Below are 26,060 nucleotides of genomic sequence, written 5' to 3'. Positions count from 1 at the left end.
GTTCACATGGAATACAAACACCAACATCAACGACAGATGGGAAGTTGTATATACAGATAAAGGAAATTTACAAGATACAGGGAACTTTGCAGATAAGGAAATTTACATGATACATGGACAAGCAAGGGAGAGATAACACAAATATGAAGCAACTAGAATACTGCAGAAGTTTCAACTAACAGCTTGTAGACGTCATTTAAGAGATTCATAGCTTATTAATCTCTTATAGGTCAATGCCTCGAGGGCCCTGTATCAGTAAAACGAATAACTTTTAAGGACTCCAATAGCTTGGATAATACATAAATACTACATGAAATTCTTGACATTCATTCATAGAAGGATTGTGTTAAAATTCGTAAGGTGGCCTCCAATAGAATCAGGAATCATTGAGAAGCAATATCATTCCATATGTTTTGCGCAATCATTAAGAAGTCGCTATTAGATCCAACGAATTGAGCTTCCTTACTTCACATGAACATTACAAGGACCGCTAAAATCCAATGATGATTCACTTACATCATATGTGTCAACCAGAGCTAAAAAGTTTTTTGGAAATGCAAGGGCGTATGAGGCGAAGGCAGCTAATTCACTTTGATTCGTTTCGCCAAAAATTCCACCTAACAACTTCGACCACTGACAAGCGAAAAATTTTCAATCAGCAAACATTATACTAATACAAATATGTTTCCTCAATAATTTCAAACATGTACAGATGCAGGCATTATGAATTGAATGAACAGGGAAAAGACATCTGACACTTCTTTCTCAGAAAAACAGGTCTTGTTTCTTTTTTCACAGTTGTTAGCAGAATTCAGTTATAAAGGACGCCCAGAACAGTACACATGTCATTTGCCAACATTAACACAATAAGTACTTCACCTTTTAAACTGTAAGACAGAATTCCAATGGATGCCACCTTTCTTGTACTCTTCAAGAAAGATAACAAAACACCAGATTGTCTTTATGGAGTCATATGACGACAAAAGAATTTGCACAAAAGTGTAAGGAAGGCATGCATTTTCTTCCCTGATGTCATCGAGGACATAAAGTTTTAGGGATAACCTACTTTCATTTAGAAAGTGCATAATGAAGATTTAGCAAAGCAAAACGTTGAAACTTGAGAAGGTGATGATGGAAAATCATTCAAAATACTCATAAACTGAGCAAAAAATTTAAGCTCGATGCACTAATTGATGGTAACGTGATGGCGAATACATGATCTTTTCGCAGATAAATAGAGTGTGAGGCGAAGACAAGAACGGTATGGGCAAAATACTGATGATAGAAAATACACATGGTCAAACAGTACAGGCAAATTCATCACACCTTTAATTTGCTTAACCATGCCTGCACCAAACCAACAAAATCCTCACAAACATTTGGCCCATCAGCACTCTTGAGTGACTTCTCAGTAATCTCATCAGGGCTCTGCAAAAAAAATTACTTGATCCAGTGAGATAATTGATGAGATTGTGGACTAGGGGATAATCTGGAAAATGTAAAACTGTGATCCAAGCAGAGTTGGCTTTGAGAATTGTTGAATGAGTCGCTAAAATACCTGACGATTGAAGGCCATGATAAAGCCAATTTGTATTGCTAAATCCGTACAAAATTAGGAGCAGGCATCCAGTATCCAAATTATATCATTAGTAGCCTACCTTTGGAGCCTCACAAAGTAAACCAACATGCCTTATCTTTATTTGATATGAAAATCATATGCTAAACTAAGAGGGTATCTGGCTAAGCTTATTTAAAAGGGTCATATAAGCCCACATCTTATAACATGTTTTTAGAACTTATAAGATGTTAGATCTTATTTTGAAAAATAAGTTCATGAAGTGTTTGGATAAAATAATATTATGGAGCTTATAAGATTTAGTAATGGAAAATTCGTAATCAATTTGAAGGAATTTTTTAAGATCTCATAAATAAATTGGCAACTCTTTTTTTTTAGTTTAAGAGCTTATAAGATCTTTTCTAAAAAATTACCAGAACACTTTCTAACATTTTATAAGGTCTCAAACATGTTATAAGATGTTTCAAAGAGCTAATAGGCTCACCCAAACACTCTCTAAATCTCCTCGGAAACCTATTTTACCCTGTTCTAGTTTCTCTACAAATCAAAAAACATGATTGCACAATTAGAATTCAAAAACTTCTTCCAACTATTTAGTGTGGTCCACATGCAAAACTTCGCTTAGGAGTATCTTTACACAAAAACAATGTATTCTAGAATACAAAGAAAAACTGATATATATATATATATAAATATAAAAGAAAAAAGACAATTAGAAAGGAACATGATGTAAACCAAATTTAAATATCACCCAATCATCCTCATAAAGATGTTTTTTTCAAATAAGAATGCGAAACAAGATATATAAAAAACATCTGGTACACAAGAGTCTGAAATACGAGGGGGACTTGAATACAGATTTGCTTTGAACAATTTCTAACATACGGAATATGTATAGCACCCACCATAAACGAGCTGACAAAGGCATGGGAATGTGTTCCGCGGAGTGGTATTCCAAATAATTTTCCGGCAGCAACATTGCTGTCAGCACCAATTAGCAAAGATAGATGAGGCTTTTTAGTGAACTATCAAGATAAACAAGAAGTTAAAATGGAAAGTAGAGGATCAGGAGAAAACTGTACTACTACAGTATCTATGAGTCTTATGCTGATGGCAAGAGATAGGAATCCATCTTCTGACAGATCACACCTTTTGGGCTTATGAATTATTCTTAGAATTAGAGATGGAGAAGATATGCAATTCTCTAATTACAAAGATCAACCAGAAAACTAACTGGACATTTACGTGAACTTGGGAGAGTAGGCCAAGGCAGTTCACAGGAGAAAGCAAAATTTGTACCAATTCAGGCACTTTTTTATGTTATCAGAACATGTAATCAGAGAGAAATTTGCAGTCATCCTAGTGACATAAGAACAAGACAGCTTAAGAGGTCCATAATAAATTAGAAATTTCGCAAACTATTGGCTATTAAATAGCTAGCACAGTACTTGGTCTATTCATACTTTTACTTATTTGCCCCGTCCTGGTGGTCTATGTTATTTCAAAAATCATTAGAGTTCTTGAAGCCAAGAACAAGACAAGAAACATTACCTAAGATTTAAAACATTTCAGAAAAACAAATGTTTCTTTACCTGGTATAGCAGCAACAAGATTATTTAGACCATAAAAGCAAGTGTCTTGTTGATTATTAGTGATATGTATACGGACATCCCAAGTGGAAGATACTCGAAAAATCATTAAATTTCTATAAGAACAATAACTTCTCCAAACTTATAAACAATATATACAACATTGACATTGGAACATAGTTTTTTTGTACTTTTGGCATGCAAAATTGAACAATGACCACCTCTTTTGATGTTGAAAAATATGAGAAATTGTTTATTTAGACAGAAGTTTTTATTTCTAGAGGCCTAGAATATTTTGTGAAGATTTTATTAGTATCAGTATTTTTATGATCTACAAAGCATTAAAAAGATATCATAATGTCACATGGTCGCTTTGATGTATGTGCCAGTTTCAGCAACTACAAGTAAAATACAGTGCCACACAGTTGAATAATCTAGACAGAATTGCCAAAGGATACCCATGAAAAGAGAGTTGAAATTTTAGATGTGAGTTTCTGCTGTGAATCACCTTGTCGCATCAAATCCACCCATATAGCAATACTTTGATGCTCCTATGCCCCCATCAGGTCCCTGCACAAACATGAGACAGACAACCACTTGATTCTTCTTAGCAAAGATTAGTACTTAAAAATGACCAGATAGGCAAGTTATATGACCTGTGCCCTCCGCAGCCCAAATTCAAGAAGAAGTTTGGACTTCCCAGCAACAAATCGATGCCTTGCAGCATTTGTAGCAACCAATGATGCATAATTTATAAGATTAACAAGAGGCGTTTCAAGCAATTGGACCACCTTAAAGGAAAATGATAATTGTAATGAGTAATAACGAAGACTAACATAAAACAAATGAGCCGAGTAAACCGACATGTTGAGTGAATGATGAATGTTCTAAAGCACCAGAGAGGTACTTACAGCTACTGGTCCTTCAACCCTCATCAATGGTATCTTTGGAAATACAACAAATCCTTCAGAAATGGCATGTATCTCCACATCAGAACAATCTAATCCACGAAGGTAGTTGTAGAAGCCAATCTAAGGGTAAACATTGATAAGTCCAACATTTCTCTGAACTATAAAAAAAAATGTTATGGGAACAAGTGTTACATTAAAATTTTCTGCCTATTTATGCAAGATATAATCAACCTTGTGGACAATACAATGGATTACAAACTAGTCATTTTCTGTTAATCAAGCAATTCATAGAATATCAAAACTTGGTAAAATTGCACATTACTTTAGTTCCATCAAAATTGTCGATGCCTTGCACTTCCCTCAAATATCAAAGTTCAAGCGTAATGAGTTCTAATTATTTCCAATAGATTAAGTGACCAAGTGAAGTAATAAATCAATTGCATGGTAAAAACCCATCTTTGTTTCCTGAAACCAAAAAGAATGTTACAGCTGGACTGGCTGCATAATTTATTGCATATGACATACAGAAGCCTCAGAAGTGCATCTTCAAGTTAGAGTCCAACTAAGTTTATCTGTAGCTCTTACTCATTCCAGTGAGCAAGAATATTGGACAATAACTCATAAATTTTGCACTTAGCTAATGAATTCTTGTATGATTATTACCTATATAGTGCACATTGAAAAATTAATTTCACTTTTAAAAGATTTATATAACTGATACATGATCTTGAAATACATAATTTGTTGTCAGAATTACCACTTAAGATCAATTTAATAGGATGCAACTATGAAAAAACTGACACAATGTCAATTAAATCATTATACCTCGCATGATGAGGGTAAGGAGGCTTGAATAAAAGCAATCTCATCCTCTGTGAATTTAAAGTTAGCAATTAACCTTATACACTCTTCTAGACCAGCAAAAACTGTGTACTCCCCACCAAATGGGTTCCTCCTAAAATACAAGTCAAACCTGAGAGAGAACAATATCACATATAAGAAATTGTTCAAATGACTAATATTCTATTTTTTTTATCTTTAGCGAAGCTGAAACTTTTTTAAGTAATGCAAGTTAATTTATATAAGGTACTGCATATCTCAGGCTTTGCTTCTGAAGGTCATCTGTTTCTTTCAATCTGACCATTACTCTACAAGCAATTGAAGTTAGCTAGAAGAGCTATTGAAGTTATCGTACCTCTCAGAAGAAACATGAATTTCAGCACCATTAAATGCAACAACCTCGAGAAACACACATGCACGACTAGGACTCAAGTTAATAATCCTATCAATTAAAGAAGTGATAAAGAAAGAAATACTCAAAATCCAATAAAATATGTAAGTAACCCTTCTAATTTAATGATAAAGTGTGAAATTAAACATTGCATATTTAGAACAACAACTAGTCAGCAATCAAAGTTTGCTAGTGCATTTACTACAAACTCCTGCATGCCAAATATCCGAGCAGTAACCACGACCACAGAGTTCAATAAAATTTTATAAACGAGACGCGAGCAATTAACTGATCAACAGAAAATCAATTACACTGCGCGTTCACTGTGCTTGCCGGCTTTCCAGTAAGCATACGCCATGGTGAACTGATAAAGATCCGTCAAGAGAGGCGTCACCATAGGATTGGTAGGTCCGTCAATGCCGCCGGCGCCCTTCTCCTGCTTCTTAAGCCCGTTCGCCTCCACAACCGCCGCCGCCATCTTTATTTTATCCAAAGAATACACTGTAATTCAATCCTTCCCAAAAAGCTCTGCCTCCAATTATAAATATTCACAGAGAAGCTGGTATATTCGCATCAAAACGTGGCGGAAGAGGCTTGCTATCGTTAAAAACGATGAAGGCATACGTGTTTACATCAATTCAAATCTCTCCGCGCAAGTATGCATTTGTAAGCATATATACCAGGACTGAGAAAAGTTAAAGAAGAAAGTAATGCGGTGCAATGAGACAAGAGCGAGATGGTGGTGGTGGAGAGAATAAATATGGTGAGCTACAGTCGGAGGCAAAAACAAATACGCAAACCGAAAAGGTTAGGGGCGCAAAAGAAGAGTGTCCTTTGGCCAAAAGTTTGGGGTTCTCAGGCAAATGACTGGACCCTGGCTGCTGCACAGCTCCAGGAGAGTGTGTTAACAAGAGCCGGGGAAGGATACAATTTCTGAATTTTTTTTAATCACTAGTCGTCCCGCTCGCAATCCTGTTTTAATAAAAAAAAAATTAAATAAAAATTGATATTTACTTTTGATTTATTTATTATTGTTTTATTATAAGTAAAATATTTTTTTCCGAACTAAACTATTTTTATAACAATTAAGATATATCTCCTCAGATGTATTAACGCATAAAAACGTATGAAAATAATTTGATTATAAAAAAAATTATTTGACTCACTGTAAGTCAATAATAAGTCAATTGAGGGTATTGATAAAAAAAAAGTGGTAAAATAGATTTTTTAAAAAAAAATTAATTCAAACATAACTTTTACTTCAAATAACAATTAAGGTGAAGCAGGATTAGGAACGACGAATCTCTTTATGATAACAGATCTATTTTGCAAGTTCGTTATTACGGGTAATTCCTACAGAGGATCAGATTAATGATGTATACAACACTTGAATTCTCGATGTAAATGCTACATAGTTGGTTCTCATCCTTCAGAGACTACGAGTGTAATAGGAGCATTCGTCGATAAAAAGATCACCCTAAGATAATCATTTAATGGCTATTGATAATGAATTAAATCAGATGGTTCTATTTCTCAATCTTTCTGACTTGCTCCTACGGAACCAAGATCGAAATGATTGAAATTGCTAAATTTCGACTAACGGAAGAACTTATTTATTAGACGGAAGCAAATCTCAGGGATGCTAGATGTAATTTTTCAAACCATATGAGGCCTACATGTAATTACAACAAACTTTAGGGAAGTAGAGTGTAATTGTCACAAGAAAATTATAACATAAAATAAAGAGAAAAAAGAGATTTGTTAAAAAAAGAATAATTGTGGTGTAAAGAAACGAGAAAGAAATAATTTGTAGGAAGAAAAAGCCTTGGAGTGATTTTAAATAACTATCTTTTTATAGTTTTGCTTTCTGATTCATTTTTATGTTATATATAAATTATCTTATATATACTTTAAGTCATTTTTTAAACTTAATATAATTTTTTTCAAAGTTATTATTTTATAAAAATTATGCACATACATAAAATATGCCACACTACTAATATAAATGAATTAAAGAATAACTTTAAGTATATAAAAATTGGTGGGACAAAGCTTTCATTTTATAATAGTATTAATATATAATTCAACTATTCCTTTAGAAAAATTAATTGAATAATGTCAAGTGATATTCTTTTTATGAAATAAAAGCGACAAAGTACTATTTATTTATTTTTAATAAATCAATTACAATAATCAATATTAAATATCTATATTTAACCACAACCAACAAGGCAACAACTATAACAATCATATACTAATCATCAATATAAAATAACCATATTTAATCAATTATTAACTAATAAAATAAATAAACTAACATCTCACACGTTAATAAAATTTGAACCCTTTACCTTAGAATTATAAAGCCTCAACTTCATCAAATAAACTAATTTGCACATACGCCCATAAGCTATTTATTATGTATTTGGTTTCAAAAAAAAAAAAAAAAAAAAAAAAATGCGTATCTCTTGTTTGATCCTAATTTCCCTGGTAACAGACAAACAAGAAGCATCCATCAACAGGGGAGTTTTCGTGGATTCTCTTAGCTAAAGAAACAATACAAGAACAACTTCGAGTTTAGTCTTGAATGTAGCGCCCTTTTCTGCCCATACCAACAGCATATGCTATTATTCTTCTTTGGAAGAAACAAAGGACATAAATGAAGTTAAATCCCATGTTCACAACATAAATATGATGTTAGAAGTGTCAATAGCATAAATTCTGCTCCATGTGCATATGGCCGTCCAATAAAATACATCACAACACAGCTATTCTGCTGTCTGTTACTTTCAATAAGCATGTGGGCAGAGAACTATCAACCAGATGATGAATCTTAGCAAAACAGCGTCAGGAGCGAGATTAGTATTCCATACATTGTACAAATAACAGCAAGATATATTTTTGCTGCATGCATGGACTACAAGTAACTTGTCTTCTAATATTATGCCCGCTGAACATGGAAAGCACGACAGCAAAGTATCCTATCATGCAATGCATCAATGCTTTTGGACAAAAGATTAGGTTACTTTGCTACGATTGCAATACAAAAACACTTCAGAAATGGAAGCATTTTTGTCTTGGTGTCATCATTAACTGGTCTCGCTCCAATGAGTAAGCTGATGAAAGTTGACCACTGATTCATCACACGGAAAACCATGCTGCTTCGTTTAGAAGTACTCACATGTTCATCGGTGATGAGAAAATTGGGTTACTGACAAAATTTGGCAGTAGATAGTTTCCTCCGGCTAGGCAGGCTTCTAGAGTATTCTCTTTCAAGCTGGATGTTTGTGTTTCTAAGGAGATTGAAGATGTTGCTTTGGCTCCTAGAAAAATAGCCAAGAGAACAAGTTTTATTTCTCCATATTACTTCCAAACTAAATAACAATATCAAATTGATAAACATGGAAAACGCCTAAAAGAAACAACTTGAATGAATGAACTTGGATTGTAGATCCTACCTGTCGAACGAGTTTGAGGACAGTTACCATTCAATGGTTGGCAAGGCAGCTCATTCTCCTGATAAATTCCATTGGCATCGAGAAACATTATATTGCTCTCGTAATTCAATAACTCTACACCATGCAATGCAGCAAAGGGAAAGCTGAAAGCGATCACTTACCTTAGAAGAATGGGAGAGCTGAAATGTCTTAAATTGATCCTGCGGAGATGATTCCGCTTCAAACGAAGTTTTTCTGCTGATCATACTTGAGAACTCAGCCACCGGTGCCTGCCTAACACAATTTTCTTGTAGCCCGAGTAGTGCATCTGCCGAGATGTTCTGATCCAAGGAATTGGTTTTAGCCATGTTGATATTCAAGAATTTATCTGCGTCGATGCCCATTCTCAACTGAGAAATTTCGTTAGACTGCAGCATCCCCGGCAGGCAAACAGGATAAAGGCTTAATCCATTTCTCATTGTCAACATCTACAAGATTGGATCGGGTTAAGTCACATGCTATTAATCATACAGAATCCATCATCCATCATCCATGTGCAGTCTATAGTAATTCATGACTTCAAAACAAACTAAGGGCAAGGACAAGAAGTTCTTGACTTCCCGATCAACTTGATCCTAAATTCAAGGGACCAATTTTTGCACATTATTTAGCTATAAAAAGCAGGAACTCCGGAACATAATACAGCACGCTCCATTCTAGAACACAGTGATGCAAATGCATCGCATTTGCAGTAAACCGAAAGTCGTATCGATGGCTAGTAGCATTAGGAAGAACAGAAAGTATTGTTTACATATGGGACTGGAACGTGAATTTTATATATCAACTCCCCAGTTTCTGCTTAGCGATTGAATAAGAAGCAGGCCAATCATATATCCAATGTAGAATATTATTTGAGTGCAGTCGTTGTTACCACATAGAGGTCGATTTATTACTCTCTCTACCCGGATCAATAGGCTAAAGTTGAAGGAAATCACCACTTCTTTTGCAGAATGTTGCACTTGACTTACCTGTACTTGGAGCTGGAGCTGCTTCAGGTACTCAATAGCTTCGTCGAGCATCGATGCCTTATCCGTCTACAGCAAATACATGTTAACATTAGCATTAATAAAGCCCACAACTAGAATAACCAAAGCAAATTCATCAGAAACCCCAGCAGACATCAGTAAGCACAACTTTTTAGTTTTTACCTTGTTCGAATTCGGGATTAGATTTTGCAGTGCCTTCATTTTCTCATTAATCCTGCTCCTCCTCCTCTGTCATATATACCCAATAATCTCAAAACGCATTGAAGTAATTCAGCAGAAAAGTTAAGGAATAAGAGGAAAGGGAAAAGAACCTTTTCAGACAGATTATGCACTTCAGCGGCTCTGCTCCTCTTGGAAGAACTCCTCGGCGGCGTTGGCTTCGGCGCTGTCTCTTCCACCAACGCCTCAACAGCCTCCTACACATAATCAACATCAACACATGCACGCAATTTAGTTTAAAGAAAATGGGCGCAAACAAAGAAAATAAACTAGGAAACACATACTAAATGTATGCCAAGACAAAATTGGGATTGAAATGGGGAAAAGAAAATAGTACCTCACTTTCATAGTCATACTCATCCGGCTCATTATCCAAATTCCCGACAGAGGAAGACGACACATTCGCCACGACTCTTCCCGTGAAACTACAACCGGAAGACGAGTTCAACCCTGACGACGCATCGAGCACGGAGATCTGACGCCGACTCTGACCCGGAACCAATGCGGGCTCTTGATTCTCTGCCTGAAGATGATCAGTTGGTGTGGGCAACGACTGCTGGCGCATGGAAGTAGACCGGAGGAGAATTTGCTGCAGGAAAACCGAAATCTCGTCGGGTTCTTGAGGCGAAGAATACGAAGAACAGTTTTTGGCGGTGGAATTATAAAGGTTGGCCATTGCTTATTTGCAGAAAGATTCAGTGGAATATTTCAGTCAAAACATGGGATCAGTTTGAGGGAGGCTTAGTTCAAACGGGTCTGAGCTTGGAGTTCGTTTCTGTTTGTTGGCGACTCTGAGACTGACCATGAAAAAGCAACAACAGGGAGGAAACCCCAATCCTCCGTTCAACAGTGGTCTGGATTGTGGCAGAAGATGACTGATAAAGCGCGGCTTTTAAGTAAGCGGGGCGCGTGTGTGTTTGGTTTTATTTATTTATGAAGCTCAGAAAGCCTGCAAAAAGCTATGTAAACTGTACTTACCTGCAGGCAGAGGGAATCCGAAATAAATTGTGGGCGGGGGGTGTTTAAACACCGTCGATTCAAGTATTCAGTGACCTGTTATAAATTTATATTGGATTAATTATGCATTTACTCATTCTAAAATATAAAATTATTTTTTTAAATAAAAAGAAGATAATAAAATTATACTTGTTCTCTCTAAAAAAAATTCATGATTTTACAATGCTACATTTTTTTTTATGATATAAATAAAAAATATTGATGTCAATAAATATAAAAATATTAATATAATATTTTTATCAATAAATTATACGAAATATTGAATAATAAATAAACTTAGAGGCATGTGCATACTTCTTACTAGCAATTTTTTCCCCCAAAATTCCAATGAAGTTGTAAACGGATAAATTATTAGAAGGGTCTAAGTATAATTTTAAAAAAAAAATTATATTTTTTAGCGAGTCTAAATATAATTAACTCAGTTTATATTTTATAAAAAATATATATTTATATTTGTTTAATCTATTTTAATTTATTTATTTCTAAAGTTTTACTAAAATTATTATATATCAATTACATAACAAATGTAATATTTTTATCACATGACTAATTCGAGTTTGTTCATATTTAATTTGAAAATCCTTCTATACATATAAAGAGTTTTATACCAAAAATTGAGGTGGCAACCTTTTAATTAAAATATAATCAACCACAGGAAAGCTATATTTTTTCTTATCAGAGATCATACACATTTATAATTCAGATTTTTGGTAATGTCTTATTCATTATGCTAATTTTTTTCAAATAAAAACGATGAATTATTATTTTTTTCTGAATAAATTAATTACAATTATTAATATTAAATATATATTATCTAATAACTATGGATAGTTATCTAATAAGTTTCATCAGCTATTCTAATAATGTATATCATCTATATAATCCATATTTCTATACTATTATAAAACAATAAAAGTTCCTTCATACTCACAAGTGATGGTTAATGACATCGATGTACTATTTTTTTTTTTTTGAAATAAAAATGCTCTTCATGATAAAATAACGAATTTATTCAACTTTTTTAAAATTATATTAATTGATGAATTATTTTTCTTCTTTCTTTCTTTTAATCAATGTGATATATTGATCTATATATTTCACTAAAACTTATAACATATTTAAAAAATAAAAAAATTTATTTATTATATTTATACAAAAGCAGTACACCATAATGACTAGTATATATTAAAAAGAAATACACAGATTCACACAATTAGGGTTAATTATATTTATTATTATTAAAAAATTATAACAATATAATTTAAATAAAATATATAACAAATTTATATCGAGTGGTAGATGTGATCCGCGACTCGACCTAAATATATATATATATATATTTTAAAAAAAGTCCAGTTATGGATAGCATCCATGACATCAATTTTATTATTTTATCGTGTAGTTTTATTTTTTATAAATTAATTATATACAATTAATTTTTAACAATATATTAAAATTAAAAACATCATAATGTTAAAATTATATTAATTTTAAAAATACAATAAACTATATAAATGTAATAGTGTATATTTTTTTATGAAATTATAAAAAAAATACAATAAAAAAATATACACTATTATATTTATTATAGTTCATTGTATTTTTTTAAATTAATACAATTTTAACATTATAACTTTTTTAATTTTTAGTGTGTTGTTAAAAATTAATGAATATAATTATTTTATAAAAAATAAAAAATAAAAAAGGGGTGTCGTGGATATATCTCTTTTTTAAGAAAAAAATATTTTTTAAGGTGATCGCAACTCAATATAAAATTGTTATTATATTTATATAAATTATATATGTTTTAATAATAATAAAAGAATTAAGCCCACACAATTATAGTTGGAACTTGGGAGTTGCAGGGGAATATGTTTGACTGGTCTCCTGTTTTTGGCAGCAGTTCTGGGAATTGAAGGAGGAGTATAAGTATACATATACATAGTGTGTGTGTGTAAGTATGGTACAGAGCTGCGTTGCCTTTCTTTTTCATTTTCCATTTTAAATGTTTCTTCACAGTCTTTGTCTGTAAAGTTGAAAAATTGTAAGAAACAGCAGTTTGAGGTGAACCTAAAACAATTCTGCTTTTGCACGTGACATTCACAAATGTACTGCAATCATCACCATTTCTAACTCTTTTAACCCTCTTTTCTTTTTCTCTTGATTTTACCACATACAATAAAAAGGAACACTTTTATTTCGTTGATATCATTCATACAAATCACTTTTATATTTTAGACAAACACAAAAGAATGGGATAAGTTTGTTTAATGTTGTTGACGATTTTATGATATATATGATGTATAGGTGATTTGTATAAATAATGTTGATGTTTCCAATAAGTGTATGTGTAATCTATACTACATAAAAAAGAAAAGACCATATTTATTTTTCTCAGTCTCTTTCTCATTTTGTCCAGAATCCAAATAATGGAACATTAAGTCATAAATAATGGAAAGGTTTCGTATTTGAGTAATTATCATCTTCTCCATTTATGGAAAAATGAGTTTAGAATGAGCAATCTTTTGGTTCATTAATACCAATGATAAGTCGCTCTCTCACTATTAAATATCCATGACCAAATCAATGCGAGCACGAGGAGGAAGACGAGGTATTTGGGACAAAATAAGATTATGAGCAAAGTGTTTCCACTTGGGACTTAAATAATCACAAATTATTTAATAATTAATAAGGCGAGGCGTGCAAGAACACCACGTTCTTCTTGTCCTAAATCAGTACACCAAAAATTAATAAAATTGGAGTGTTAGTAAGCAGAATCAGAGCAGGTTTCACCTGCGATCCAAACGTCACCTTAAGCAGCCTTTTTTGCCCTACGTATCGGCGGATGATTGGATGGTAAGATCCCGTATCCAAGGCCCTATAAATGTGTACGGTGGGCGAGGGACCACTGGAGTCTAACCCCACCTCAGTCGACGTCACACATCTACCAAACACGGCAAGCAAGAGTAGTAGTAGCAGAGTGTAGGGTATAGGGTTGGGATAATGGACGTGTCGACAGGATAGCACAGCTAAGCCATGGAGATGTGTGATGGTGGACCACGCTATCCATGATCGGAGGGCTTGTGGTTGATTTAGTAGTCCGATTGATCTGATGGTGTACGTTTGATTTGATTAAGTGGGGAAATGGGGAAATTTCTCATTTCCAATGATGGGGTTGGGTTTGGTGAGTCGAGGAGTTATGTCATTTGTGGAATGATCATCACTTTATTGACGAAAGGCTTCAAGTTTTACTATTAATAAATGTTGTAAGTTTGAGTTATATATTTAATTTATTTTATTATTATTTTTAAATTTATTAATTAATTTAAAAATATTGATAATATCATATATTTTTTCATAAAAATATTTATAATAATAATATGCTGGTCAATTAAATAATAAGTATGGTTGAAAAAGTAATATAAATGAGTTCTATTTTTTAAAAAATATATAATTGAATGTGATATAAAAATATAATAATGAGTAATAATTAAAATCACTTGTACAAAATGTTAAATAAGAAAAAGACATAAAATTACTGTTTTTATTTTTTTAGAGTAATGAAATGTGTTTAACATAAGTAATCAAAATAAAAAAAAAAAATACATATCTGAAGGAAAAAGGATTTACGACGTGAGATGAGATGAGATCTCTATCTCACAAAAAAAATTAATAATCTATTTCTAAATTTAGAAATTTCGATATTTTAGTATTTTTTCTAAAGAATATTTTCGTGTGTTTTAGAGTGGGGATGGATGATGAGAATTTGGACCACATCAAGGGATACATGGTATTCAATTTAAACAAGTAAAATAGTATGGTGCTATTATTAACTTGTAGCTTAAATTGAGTAGTCTACTTTGGGTTGCTTACTATCTCCATAATAATTTAATTTGGGAAAAAGTTGGTCATGTGAGAAACTCTTCACATACTTTTGCTATTTTTCGGACTTGTATAAAATTGTTGACCCAATCATACCCTAATCTAATGTTCTTCAAGTATTGATCGACAAAAATAAAATTAAAATAGAAACTAATAAATGTACTAATCAATTAGTTTGGAGTGTGGGGGGAATATTAGTGCTTTATTGGCGTACATGTCTCATTAGAATGAATGCAAATTCCTCTACTACCACTTAGCTCTAATCTTTTGCTATTGATAGTTAGTTTAAGAAAGATGCTTTATTCTTTAAGCAGAAATTAGAAATGATATTAGAGAGAGATTAAGAAAGTAGATAGGACCAAAAAAGAAAACTAATACGGCCATAAGCCCATTCTAGTATGGGCTGAAGCCCACTAATGGACACTGGGCTTGGCCTGGCATATGATAAGTTTGTACCCATTAGTATAGTGTGGGCCGCGATTTCATTATAACACATTTCCAAGAAATACTAAATTCTCTTGAAACAGAATTCTATTCGTAAATGTCATAAGAACGGAACAAAATCAGTCAGCTAGCCTTGGTCTCAACATTCCTATGCAATCTTCCAACTAGACTCATTATCAGATACGATAAAATTAAACATAGCAGCATCACGCCAAGACTTTTGACTGCCAAGAGAATGCATCTGAATTCTGCACTTCCTTTCCTAGGTTTTCAACGTATCGATCCAAAGTGAAGGCATGCTCGTCGATTTTGTCAGTTGTCATTGCATCCTCTGCTAACTTTACTGCTGCCATTTGAGAGAGCTGGAACTTCTCAGCTGTCCGTTGCAACTTTCTGGCGGCGTCTTCCTCCCTTAGCATTACCAGAGAAATTAACAAAGTTTTGAGCTCAGATTTTGCTCCTTCAGTGAGAGACATCCCCTTCAAGTGCTCTACTAGAGCCATCTCCTCATCAGGGCTGTACACAGACAACAAATTGTGTCGCACATGAGAATGCTTAAGAGACTATATATAGAGAACTAAGATGATACACTGTAGTTGCATAAAATACTTCACCTTCCAGCTCTAATTTTCCCTCTGTTTCGTTGTCGACCTCTACCCTTAGTGGATGTGCTGAAGGAGGTTGAAGCACTTGAACCTTTTCTCGTTCTGTTCATAATAGGAAGCAATATCAAACAGTTATTTCTACATATACAGCACAGAAAGACTCTGTTTTGGACGCTATAGAAACATACCCTGTGGTGTAAGCACTCATTCCACTAAAATTACTGCTAGCCTGTGAAGCAGTTTCATCATCAAGATGAGGTTGCTCATCTGATTTAAGTGCTGCAGCGAGTAATAATCTTCTTTGGCGAACCGCTAGGTAGCGGGTCAAGTACTTGCCAACTTTTTCCACCCCTTCATTGTATTCCCCATTAAGCATGCTTGAACACTCTAGAGAGGCATTTTTCACTGCTAAAACCAGGTCTTCTCTTCTGTGCAAGAAAGCAATCCTCAGAGCCTCTTCCCAATCCCTTGCATCCACCAAGAGGCTAATTGCATTGTCAACATCACCACAATACTCCAAGAGTATTTTTGCAGCATCTCCTGGTTTACCAAGGGCCTGAAGTTCCTCAGAAAGTTCACGTGCCAGCTGCAAAAGATCATCCTTCCCAAGGTTGATAAGGCCAGCAACCGTCAGAACCCCCATCCAATTACCACAAGCACGATAAGCCTTTAATGCCTTTTCCAAACAAAAGCAACACAAATAAGTGGTAGCCGCATCCTCGAAGCATTTTGTGGCATTAAGATGATCTCCCCATGCTTCAAGAACTTGCTGTCTCTTACGAGGATCAACAATCAACTGAAGTCCCAATGGATAAAGTTCCGGAACTTTGTTCATCAGGTTCATGCAATCTTCATAATAAGGGTCTCCTGCAGAAACGATGTGCCTCAGAGCACTTTCATACCTTTGTAATTTAAGGTCAATGTTGTACTGCATCAAAAGTGTTGGCATGCGTTCCAATTCTTGAAGAAGTGGCAGAAATTCTTTTGGATCCCTTTGTGAATTTAATGCAACAATTGCAGCGAGATTTAAATCATAAAGGCCTAAAGCAGCTTCAAACACTGCCTCAGAATCACAAAGCCACAACAAATGCTTCAACGATTCCTCGGAAGAAGGATAAGATGCCTGTGGATCAGCAGCTGTAGACAGCTCTGTTTCTCGAATGACCTTTATTCTCCTCAAAGCCTCCTCCAGAGCTGGGGGACTACTTTTAGCCAAAGTAGTCAGAATGCAAAGCTCCCTGGCAGGAGTTTCCTCAATTTGCTCCTGAAGAGCCTTCCGTATCGCCAGCAGGACAGAATATACTTTGTTATCACCATTGGTACTCTTTGGTTCTCGCTGTCTAATATTTTTATTGCCCTTTATGCAAGGTAAAGATGTATAGTTTTTATACAGTGTCTCCATAATATCTTCATGTTTCATGGCACAAACAAACTCAGTGATGTAGCTCAGATTGTTAACCTGTCTGACAAAGTCCGCAGCTGATTCGATAAAGGCTTGCCAACCACAATGGTCAACAATGACATTGAAATCAATCCTATGCCTCCTTACCATCAGCAAGGCATCTCTAAACCGCCCTTGAACCAGAGCATTGACGATTGAAGTGAGCACTAATTTCCTGGGATACACACATTCTAGATTACCTCGAGGTGTTTGTAGTATGATAGCAGACTCATCTCCATGGAGAACTCCAATTATCTGGGCCCCCTTTTCCCATAGATTAATAAAAATACTTTCAGTGTCTCCCTTCTTATTCTTGACAACAACAGGAAGGAAATTCTCATACTGTTCCAGTTGCTCGTGCAAAATATCACCCATATCAACAATAAACAGTAAATCCTGTTTAGTTGCAATCACCAAATGCGTCATCATCCCCTCACCAGAGTTTGAATAAAAAGAAAAACTATTGCAGTTGTTACACAATATCCTTCCCCCAAGTTGTAGTCTTCCATTGTCGTCAAGCCCAAAAAGCAACGGCTTTTCTTTCGCATAGGCTCTAACTGGGGCAACATTCATCCATGGGCAGGATGATAGGAAAAACATGTCATCACATCTCTGAAGGTCAACAACCTTGTTCAAAGCCAACTTTGACATATACTCGAATATTTTTCCACCATCAAACTGAAGAAATGCAGAATACTTAGTAAGCGGGTTAGGTGCAATACCAATTACCACCCCTTCAAGATAAAGCTGATGAAAAATTTCTGCATGCCATCCTGAGCATGTCACTGAACCAGGAATCCGATCTTCAGAACATCTTATCTCAGTTTCCTGCAGGTAATATCCTGAACGCACATCCCCATCAAGGGATGTTCCCTTACTGCAATTACTATGAGCAAAACTGAAATGAGACACACTAAGAAGCACATGTGAATTTAACCAAGCAAGATGTAGCAAAGACCCATGGTCTCTACCAGGATACAAAGCCTCAACTTTAAATGTCTGGCCTTCCAGCTCATCCCACTGATCAAGCAGAGGAAGCTCCACAATACACAAACTTCCATCTGACAGAGATACAGCCAGTTGATTTTGGGAAATTTTAGAACAAAAGGCCATATCCCGAACCGCACAATGAAATTCTAAGTCAAAAAAGAACAGAGGAGGGGGGATCAAGGACAAAGAAAAGGGGGTTACCAATATCTTTGAGCCATCGATGACAAATGCTATTGAGTTGTCCGTTACAGCTGTAACCCAGACAAACTTGTGAGTTATAATTCGGCCACCAAGAGTCCAACAAATCAACTTTAATGGTCTAGTGGGATCCCACATAAATCTTATGCCATCCTCCTTCGAATATCTGATCTCTTGCTTTAAGTACCAGTGGTTATTACTAAAGTACCATATCTTGAGGGTGTCAAACGTTTCGCCTCTGACAACAGCAGCAAGAAGATCCGAGTTACAGTTGAACTTTAGAAATTCTAAGGTCACATCCATTCCCTCATTGATACTGAATGAGCTTCTCTCTAGACCATTCTTCTCAAATAAAACTACAGATGGACATTGCTTTTTTTCCTTTTGATCATAGACAACAGCAATTTTTGCTCCACTCTGGGTCCAGTCCACTATTGATCCCATGAAAGGCTTCGGTTCTGAGACAGAGTGGAGAGCCCCTGAATCACGTTCCCAAACTTTAAGCTTCTTACGCATGGGAAAGGAATCATGCACCTTGCTCAATGACGCAAAAAATTTCCCATCACCTCTCCATGAAATGGAAGCCTCAAAGGAATGATCAGCAGATGGCACTGATTCATCTGAAACATGGTTGAATGAATCAATTTATAACAATTTAAAATAAAAAAATCCAATTATAACATCAAGAGGATTTAGCATCAAAATTAATCTTTATACAGGAAATGTTCTGTTTATTCTGCCAACAGTAGCATGTCAAGTGATAAAAGCTTGAAGACCGTCATCACTGAAACTATGGTGAACTATAATTTTCTCTGCCTAAGTATGTCGTCACATTCTCATTCAACTAATTCATCTCTCTCTATCTCAAGACATATGCCCTTCAATATCCACCAACTAGAATGAGAGTGGCAAGTTCATACTCACCATGTCAAACTTTTTCTGTACATCTTCTCTCATCTAGTCCTTCCCCCAAAATCACATCGCTAGCATCTTTATCACTTGAAAGTCATCATATGTTTCATTTAATTCATGAATTCTGTAGTGATATAATAAACCAAATTCTATTCACAATTGCTGGTTATGATCCGTACCTTTAATATAATAGTAACCATAAGTGTGTGAGTTTGGCATTATGTTATAAATAACTTTAGCTTCAAGAGGACTATACAGGCAAAGGTAGGATTGATGTCAAAGTAAAACATGAAAGCAGCTTATAATGGCCTTGATATAGATCAACTTTTAAATGAAGAATATGGCAACAAGTCCTTACGTACGTCAGCATCTTCAGGCAAATCATCAAGTGGCATCTCGTATAATAGATCCCAATCAAGATTCATAACTAGAACCTGACCAAAACCAGTGATCATAGCAAGTAGATCTCCATCAGGACTTGGTGAAATGCACCAGACACCACCTTCGACCCGACCAACAATCTCTGTTGTATTATCCTCCACTGAATAAAGTAAGAGAAGTCCTTGCGAAGTTCCGATGATTAAGGATTCCTTTTCCATGAGATATTCCAAAGAAGTAATAAAATCTCCAGTTTCCAAATCAATCGGGTGAGCTGAAGCAGGCGGCAAGGTCTTATTCCATGCTCCGTCAATCTGTTCCGAACAAGACGTGTATTCTCAAAAGAAAGAAAACAGGTGGTGTGGTGGAGAGAATTTGGTGCTTACACATCCAGTGAATATTATTTTGTTGTCAAGAGCACATATTTGAAAAGTATGTTGACATTTTGGAAGTTGAGGCTCTGATGTTTTCACCATATTTGAATATTTATTAAGCATTGTCAGTTTTTCTTATCATCGTGTTTTATCAACCCAGACAATTTTTTGGTTTCCCGTCAGAAAAAAGATTCAATATGATAATTTCATCGTCAATTGAACTCTAATGTGACTCCTGGCAGCATGTCAATCACTTCCCACTCCCGTGATTACCAGTTAATAATAGAAACTACAACTTCTAACAAAAAGGAAAACACTTCATTCACTACATTCATATGCTCCAATATCAGCTAGTTTTCTTAACACCTTACTCGGCTAGTCAACGAATCACATAGAAACCCTAGTAAACTAGACCTGAAATGTGGAGGATGCAATTAATATGACCACGTGATTATAAATTCAAAATAAAAGTAAAGATGTAAGTGAGCATATAAATCGCAAAACAGAAGTAAGTATGCAAAAAGAATCGAACAACAACATATGTCTTACTTGAGGCGAAGGTAGTTGCGTGGCGTACACGAAGTTGGCGGAGGAAGCAAAGAAGAGGCGGTTGCGCTCCATGTCCACAGCAGAAAACCGGAGAAATTCTTCTCCATTCTCCCTCTGCAGCTGAACCTCCGACCATACCTCCCAGGACAACTTCAGATTATTCATGTTCAACCACCCCGATCGTTTCCTTGTCAAAACTAGTGAAACATGAGAAGAAAAGGGGAGTGGGATGGAGGAGAAACGGTGCCGGAAACAGAGTGTGAGTGAGGCGGGAGCCCAACCAGTTTCTTATAATTAGGGTTGTTTGTAAATGCTCCAGTAATATCTTTTTTTCTACTTTTATCTTTTCCAAATACCCCCAAAAATTTAATAACAACAAACAATAGATAAGCAAGGGTTTAAATGGTACAGATATACATACATAGTTTGGTTTGTGGAACTATGTCTTATATTATTTAATATTATATACTTTTTATTTATGTTGATATATTTGTCATCTTTATTAATTTAATTAAAAGATTGCGACTATATATAAAAAAAAATTGTCATATTTAATCCATTGTGTGCAATGTGTTATTGAACCATATAGGAATGCAGAAGAAAGTAGTGGTTGTACTACGTTATTTATGTTTGTATATAATAATTATTTTTACGTTTTAAATATATAAATTAATTTATTATATTAAAAAAAGAAAGAAATTAAGATTATTAGTTAATGTCAATTTTGGCAAGTTGAAGGGTATGGCTTTCAAAAAATTAGTGTCATGGTTTATTAATCGTCGTTTGTGAATGTGGAGGTATTTCTTTTTCATGTTAGTATCAGCCATCGTGGCACGTGGTCCCTGCATGTATATAATAAATAATATTTCATATTTTAAAATATATTATGAAAAGAAAAGACATATATAAACCAACACATCACATATTTAAAAAAAAAAAGAAAAAAAACTTAGATGTATTATCAATATAACAATAAAATTGACAACGCGATATCATAACCGTCATTTGAAAGAGAAAAATGCATATTCTTATATATTAGTATAGATAATAGGTGGGTTGGAGTGTGTCTATTCGAATTGGGCCGGGCCTTTATGTAGAGGGTATTGGGCCGTAGCTTTGAGTCTTGGACTGATAACGGCCTTCTGGATCTCACAAAGCTGCACGCAACAACTCACTTCATGAAAACTGTTACGTTATTAATTATACCATGTAAATCTAACCAAAACAAAATAAATCAACATCTGTTGAACAAAAACTATTGAGGTGAGAATTTTTTTATTTACAAAAAAACAAGTGAGAGAAAGGTCTGCACGGCGTGGCAAACGGAGAAGCACGATTTTGAAACGCAAGAAAAGACATGAAAGAAGGAAAGGGCGTCCATGCAAGTGGCGATACGCTTTGCGTGAGTAATTGGGCAGTGGCACGTTTCAAGAGTCAAAATGCACCCAAACTACTTACCAAGAAACCAAAAATCTTGTTTTCTTTATCACGCAAAATGTTCAATTTTGTAATTATAGCATTGACTACGAATCCATTATTTTACAAACCCCCCAAAAAAAATATATCAATATTTATAACGGGTAAATTACCATTAATTTCTTAAAATTTGACATAATATTAATAATTTATCCTAATATTAATAAAGACTGCCCTTCCCCAAGTACATCTTTGGCGTCGGCGTTAAGGTCTTTTTCTTTCCTCATCTACTAGGCTGTTGGCTTGTTTTATATGTACAGTCGACTTTATAATGTTGTAGAACTTGACTCTAATTGATCATGATATGCATTAAATGATGAAATTGAATTGATAAAATATTATATATCTTAATATATATATATTTGAGTAATATCAATACCAATACTAAGATCAACCTGTGTGGAATAAGATATTTTATATTGTCGCATAATTGGAGATGAACGGAATCATTCATCTTGTTATAGAATTTAAGGGATGCAGCAATTTTGAAATAAAAGTTGAGATGTATGCACTACAAATAGATCAGTACACACCTCAATCTTTACAGCAAAATAATTATAATTTGTATTTATAAGAAAAAAAATATAATAATATTACCCGTGCTCCATAGATATATATTATATTTATCTCAATATCAGCACAAAATATATATATGAGAATTCTAAATGAGGAGGAAAATTTAAAATTTATGTAATTTTTTCCTATAACATCAACATTTTTTTGTTAAAATATTAATAGAAGGAGTTCAAGTGTAAATAGAGAATTTTTTAAAGAAGTACGAGTGTAATTTAGTTTTTTTAAAAAAATGTACAATTTGGCATTTTAGATGGGGGTTTAAACGTAATTAACCAAAAGACTTATATGTTGGCTGTCCGAAAATCACTTCTGCCTAACTGCCTAATTCTTGTGTTTAAAACAATGATTCAAATGACGAAAACATGACAACATTTGATGTCCATCTCCTCTCTGCTTATTCTGACTTTCTCCCTTCAGTTTTTTCCTGCTCGAAGCGCCAAAACCACCCACCCCCTTCTCACATTCTCTTCCTATACAAGAATATCTTGTCAGCACTCTTCTTTTTCCTTTCTGTTTGTTTAACCCGGCCGCTTCCCTCCTCTACCCAGTATTGGCTGTACGCGGCGGCGTTGCAGGATCAATGAAAGGAGTAGATCAAGAACCTGATATTGATCGGCTGCCCATTGATTTGTTGGCTCAAATATTTGCTCTCTTCACTTCCTTCAAGGATTTGGCGCAGTCAGTTGATTAGTATCTTCGGGTTTTAGCATACTTTCTGTGTTGTGGTTGGAATGTAACTTTTGTGTATTTATGTGTGTTTTTCTCTACGTTTGTGTGTGTGCATACAGGGCGAGCAGTGTGTGTAGGAAATGGAGGCAGGCAGTGAAGGAATCTCTGGCTTGGAGGGAAAGGCTGAGCTTTTCTGGGTGGAAAATGGATGATGACTCCACTACGCGCCTCGTTCTCCTTGCTTATACCCTCAAGGAGCTCGACATGTACTGCTTTTCATTCCTAATATCTTTGTCTCGTTTTGTGTTCTTGAGGTTGTGTGTGTGTGTGTGTGTGTGTTCTGTTTGGAAGACTGTCATGAGATTTCCATGTTCATTGTAGTGGAAATTAGGGTGTCGGTAAACTAGATGGTTCTGTGTTGGTGATTCAGAATTCTGTTCTCTCATGTTAAGTGCAAAATCGTACAGAAAGGGAAGTGGAGAGAAAGAGCATGTATGTGTGGCAGTGATTGAAGATTCTATCACTTTGATTATCTAGTTTACGGGGTGTTGATTTGCTATGAATTTCTAGATCAAGAAGCCGTTGGAGTTGTCAGATAACTGATTATGGACTGAAGCAAATATCTACCGCCAAATGTATTAGCAATCTGTCTTCAGTTTCTCTGTGGGGCTCGACAGCAATTACAGATAAAGGAGTAGTTCAACTGGTATGCTGTCAATTTTTCCATCTGCTGTTCATTTTTTCGTTGGACACTAAGGAAGAGCAAGAATTAAGGTCTTAAATGGTCTCACCATCCTATGTCCTTAGTTTCAATTCCGATGATGTTTTTGCCATTACAAAAAGGAAATAACTATGAGCACAATGAATCTTGTAACATGGTGTTCTTTCTTACATATACAAAAATGGGAAAGTTTCAGCCGGTCAGTTTTGCTTCATTGGTTTAATATTGGTTTTCTCCCACAGATTTCTAGAGCTGCTTCACTACAACACCTGAATGTTGGTGGAACATTTATCACAGATGCATCCCTGTTTGCCGTTGCAGATAGCTGTCCTCATCTGAAGGTATGATCTTGCTGAAAACTATCCTGATTTAGGACATATTTCCCTACCGTTGCCTTAAGAATAAGGCCTCAAGTCCAAATTAATCAAGTATGAGGGCTATTTGACACTAACGCTGGCTATATTTTCTGTATCCAGACAATCGTTTTGTGGGGTTGTCGTCATGTTACTGAGAAAGGTCTTCTTGTTCTTGTGAATAAATGCCACAAACTCGAGTCTATCAATGTATGGGGAATGCGAATCCCTGCCTCCTGCTTCATTGGCCTGCTGACGATCAGTCCGGCTCTTCAAATACAGCCCAAACGAGTGCTGTTAGATGATGAAAGGTTCTCTATGTGGCCTGTCTATTAGGGTACCATGACCTTTTATACAGACATACAACTCTTTTCATTCTGGGTATTTATCAATTCAAAAACTGTTTCATGTTCATCCTTCAATTCGCCAATAAAGACAGTACATAGGCTGCTTGTATCACTTCATCTCTGTATTTATAAAGTCATTATTGTGCGAGTGTTAGTTGCTCAGTTCAATCTCCAGGTTTTGTGACGACTTGCAGAGATTTTGACATGCTGTTTGAATTTCTAAAGCAATGTCTTAAACGAATATTTGTATTAGTGTGGAATTACTCCAAATTACAGACAACATTTCTTTTATGTCTTAGAATGCCTTAAACCAGGAAGGCTGATAAAATAATATCAAAAACTCATTCCACAAACAAATACAAAGGAGACAAACCAAGAGGAAAGATGGGGATCAAATATGGTCGAGTCCACACCTTTCTTCATTGAAAGGTAAGTAAAATGACACACCAGGACCACATAATAATCAAACCCTTTCGTGGTGATTGCTCTCTGTTGCAATTTCCTGTGCTAAATCCTCAGTGTCCGCTATAAATATAGTAACTTTCCATGTCTACCTAACATACTTGACCTTTCTATCTCAAACCAAATTTCACTCACCTATTCTAAATCCAAAACTTTTGGAGACTATGACATTGGAAGGTGATTCCCCAGGTTCGACTCGTTATCAACATCAATGGCTTTCTATTTCCAATTCTCATTACAACAAAGTAAAGGATACGAGGAATGGTAACAAGCACAGAACTAACATGCCAAGAATATTGGTCACTGAAGCATCTCCTGTTAACTGAACGGACCCAGTGAAGCTTCCAGCAGTCCCGGTGGCTGTGGGAGTTGTGTTAGCTGGAGTAATGGGTCTGCAACTTCCAAAGGTTGCTCCAGGCTGCAAACAGTAGCATTAAGTCATTGAGTATTCATTCATATATATGTGTGTGTGTGTGTGTGAAAGAACTTAAAAGACCAATCACACTTTTAAATTACAAGTATGGAAGTCTGTCCCACTAACACCAGTTAACTGCTAAAACACGATTCAATAGTGTTCTCATTCGAGAAGTCATAATTCAGAATAAAAGCAATTCATCTCATAATATGATACAATTTCCCAACAATTCAAAAAATTTC

General features: G+C 35.0%; 5 protein-coding genes across 9 annotated transcripts in view; 1 reads left to right on the top strand and 4 right to left on the bottom strand.

Annotated features, from left to right (window-relative positions):
* LOC105177610 (nicotinate phosphoribosyltransferase 2) overlaps positions 1-6,222 on the bottom strand; it is an 8,554-nt gene extending 2,332 nt beyond the window's left edge. Inside the window, exons 1-9 of one of the 3 annotated variants that reach the window (XM_020699070.1) lie at positions 5,619-6,221; positions 5,272-5,358; positions 4,902-5,049; positions 4,077-4,196; positions 3,822-3,956; positions 3,674-3,735; positions 2,482-2,557; positions 1,327-1,428; positions 517-633 (exon numbers count right to left, since the gene is read on the bottom strand). In XM_020699070.1, the coding sequence (XP_020554729.1) occupies positions 517-633; positions 1,327-1,428; positions 2,482-2,557; positions 3,674-3,735; positions 3,822-3,956; positions 4,077-4,196; positions 4,902-5,049; positions 5,272-5,358; positions 5,619-5,785 (1,014 nt within the window). In that variant the 5' untranslated portion in view covers positions 5,786-6,221. Of the gene's footprint in view, positions 1-516; positions 634-1,326; positions 1,429-2,481; positions 2,558-3,673; positions 3,736-3,821; positions 3,957-4,076; positions 4,197-4,901; positions 5,050-5,271; positions 5,359-5,618 lie in introns of all 3 variants that reach the window. The other 2 variants (XM_020699071.1, XM_011100823.2) reach the window with 2 other exon arrangements.
* On the bottom strand, positions 7,985-11,016 carry LOC105177608 (transcription factor SPATULA). Its single transcript, XM_011100820.2, has 7 exons — positions 10,347-11,016; positions 10,102-10,206; positions 9,953-10,018; positions 9,773-9,838; positions 8,927-9,232; positions 8,766-8,823; positions 7,985-8,630 (listed from the first exon to the last, which is right to left on the bottom strand). The coding sequence occupies exons 1-7, from the start codon at positions 10,683-10,685 to the stop codon at positions 8,485-8,487; spliced, it is 1,086 nt and encodes a 361-aa protein (XP_011099122.1). The 5' UTR covers positions 10,686-11,016; the 3' UTR covers positions 7,985-8,484.
* LOC105177607 (elongator complex protein 1) lies at positions 15,344-21,113 on the bottom strand. 3 transcript variants are annotated; one of them, XM_011100819.2, is made up of 5 exons: positions 20,800-21,113; positions 19,857-20,190; positions 16,146-19,206; positions 15,967-16,059; positions 15,344-15,868 (listed from the first exon to the last, which is right to left on the bottom strand). In XM_011100819.2, exons 1-5 carry the CDS (start codon positions 20,962-20,964, stop codon positions 15,559-15,561), a joined length of 3,963 nt encoding a protein of 1,320 aa, XP_011099121.1. In that variant the 5' UTR covers positions 20,965-21,113; the 3' UTR covers positions 15,344-15,558. The 3 variants fall into 3 exon arrangements, with proteins under 3 accessions (XP_011099121.1, XP_020554642.1, XP_020554643.1); XM_020698983.1 differs by lacking the exon at positions 19,857-20,190 and having other exon boundaries at positions 20,800-21,104; XM_020698984.1 differs by lacking the exon at positions 20,800-21,113 and having other exon boundaries at positions 19,861-19,999.
* On the top strand, positions 23,218-25,109 carry LOC105177605 (F-box protein At5g67140). Its single transcript, XM_011100818.2, has 5 exons — positions 23,218-23,529; positions 23,640-23,786; positions 24,091-24,226; positions 24,484-24,582; positions 24,718-25,109. Exons 1-5 carry the CDS (start codon positions 23,432-23,434, stop codon positions 24,928-24,930), a joined length of 693 nt encoding a protein of 230 aa, XP_011099120.1. The 5' UTR covers positions 23,218-23,431; the 3' UTR covers positions 24,931-25,109.
* The window catches only part of LOC105177604 (PI-PLC X domain-containing protein At5g67130), a 3,727-nt gene continuing 2,978 nt past the window's right edge, over positions 25,312-26,060 (bottom strand). The window contains exon 8 of the mRNA XM_011100817.2: positions 25,312-25,821. Within this exon, the coding sequence (XP_011099119.1) occupies positions 25,639-25,821 (183 nt within the window). The 3' untranslated portion in view covers positions 25,312-25,638. The remainder of the gene's footprint in view (positions 25,822-26,060) is intronic.

This window comes from Sesamum indicum, linkage group LG15, assembly GCF_000512975.1.
Source record: "Sesamum indicum cultivar Zhongzhi No. 13 linkage group LG15, S_indicum_v1.0, whole genome shotgun sequence".
NCBI lineage: Eukaryota > Viridiplantae > Streptophyta > Magnoliopsida > Lamiales > Pedaliaceae > Sesamum > Sesamum indicum.
The sequence above is the reverse complement of the archived record's forward strand: the minus strand, read 5'-3'. Positions and strand labels throughout refer to the sequence as shown.

Bases quoted from the DNA above. Each gene is read 5' to 3' on its own strand.
- LOC105177608 (XM_011100820.2), bottom strand. From the start codon at position 10,685: ATGGCCAACCTTTATAATTCCACCGCCAAAAACTGTTCTTCGTATTCT. The intron at 9,233-9,772 runs GTAAGTCAAGTG...CCAATCTTGTAG, and splicing joins AGCTCCAGCTCCAAGTACAG to ATGTTGACAATGAGAAATGG. The intron at 8,824-8,926 runs GTAAGTGATCGC...GGAATTTATCAG, and splicing joins AGCTCTCCCATTCTTCTAAG to GAGAATGAGCTGCCTTGCCA.
- LOC105177605 (XM_011100818.2), top strand. From the start codon at position 23,432: ATGAAAGGAGTAGATCAAGAACCTGATATTGATCGGCTGCCCATTGAT. The intron at 23,787-24,090 runs GTACTGCTTTTC...ATGAATTTCTAG, and splicing joins ACCCTCAAGGAGCTCGACAT to ATCAAGAAGCCGTTGGAGTT. The intron at 24,583-24,717 runs GTATGATCTTGC...TTCTGTATCCAG, and splicing joins ATAGCTGTCCTCATCTGAAG to ACAATCGTTTTGTGGGGTTG.
- LOC105177607 (XM_011100819.2), bottom strand. From the start codon at position 20,964: ATGAATAATCTGAAGTTGTCCTGGGAGGTATGGTCGGAGGTTCAGCTG. The intron at 20,191-20,799 runs GTAAGACATATG...TGTTCGGAACAG, and splicing joins CGCAACTACCTTCGCCTCAA to ATTGACGGAGCATGGAATAA. The intron at 15,869-15,966 runs GTGAAGTATTTT...GTCTGTGTACAG, and splicing joins GGGAAAATTAGAGCTGGAAG to CCCTGATGAGGAGATGGCTC.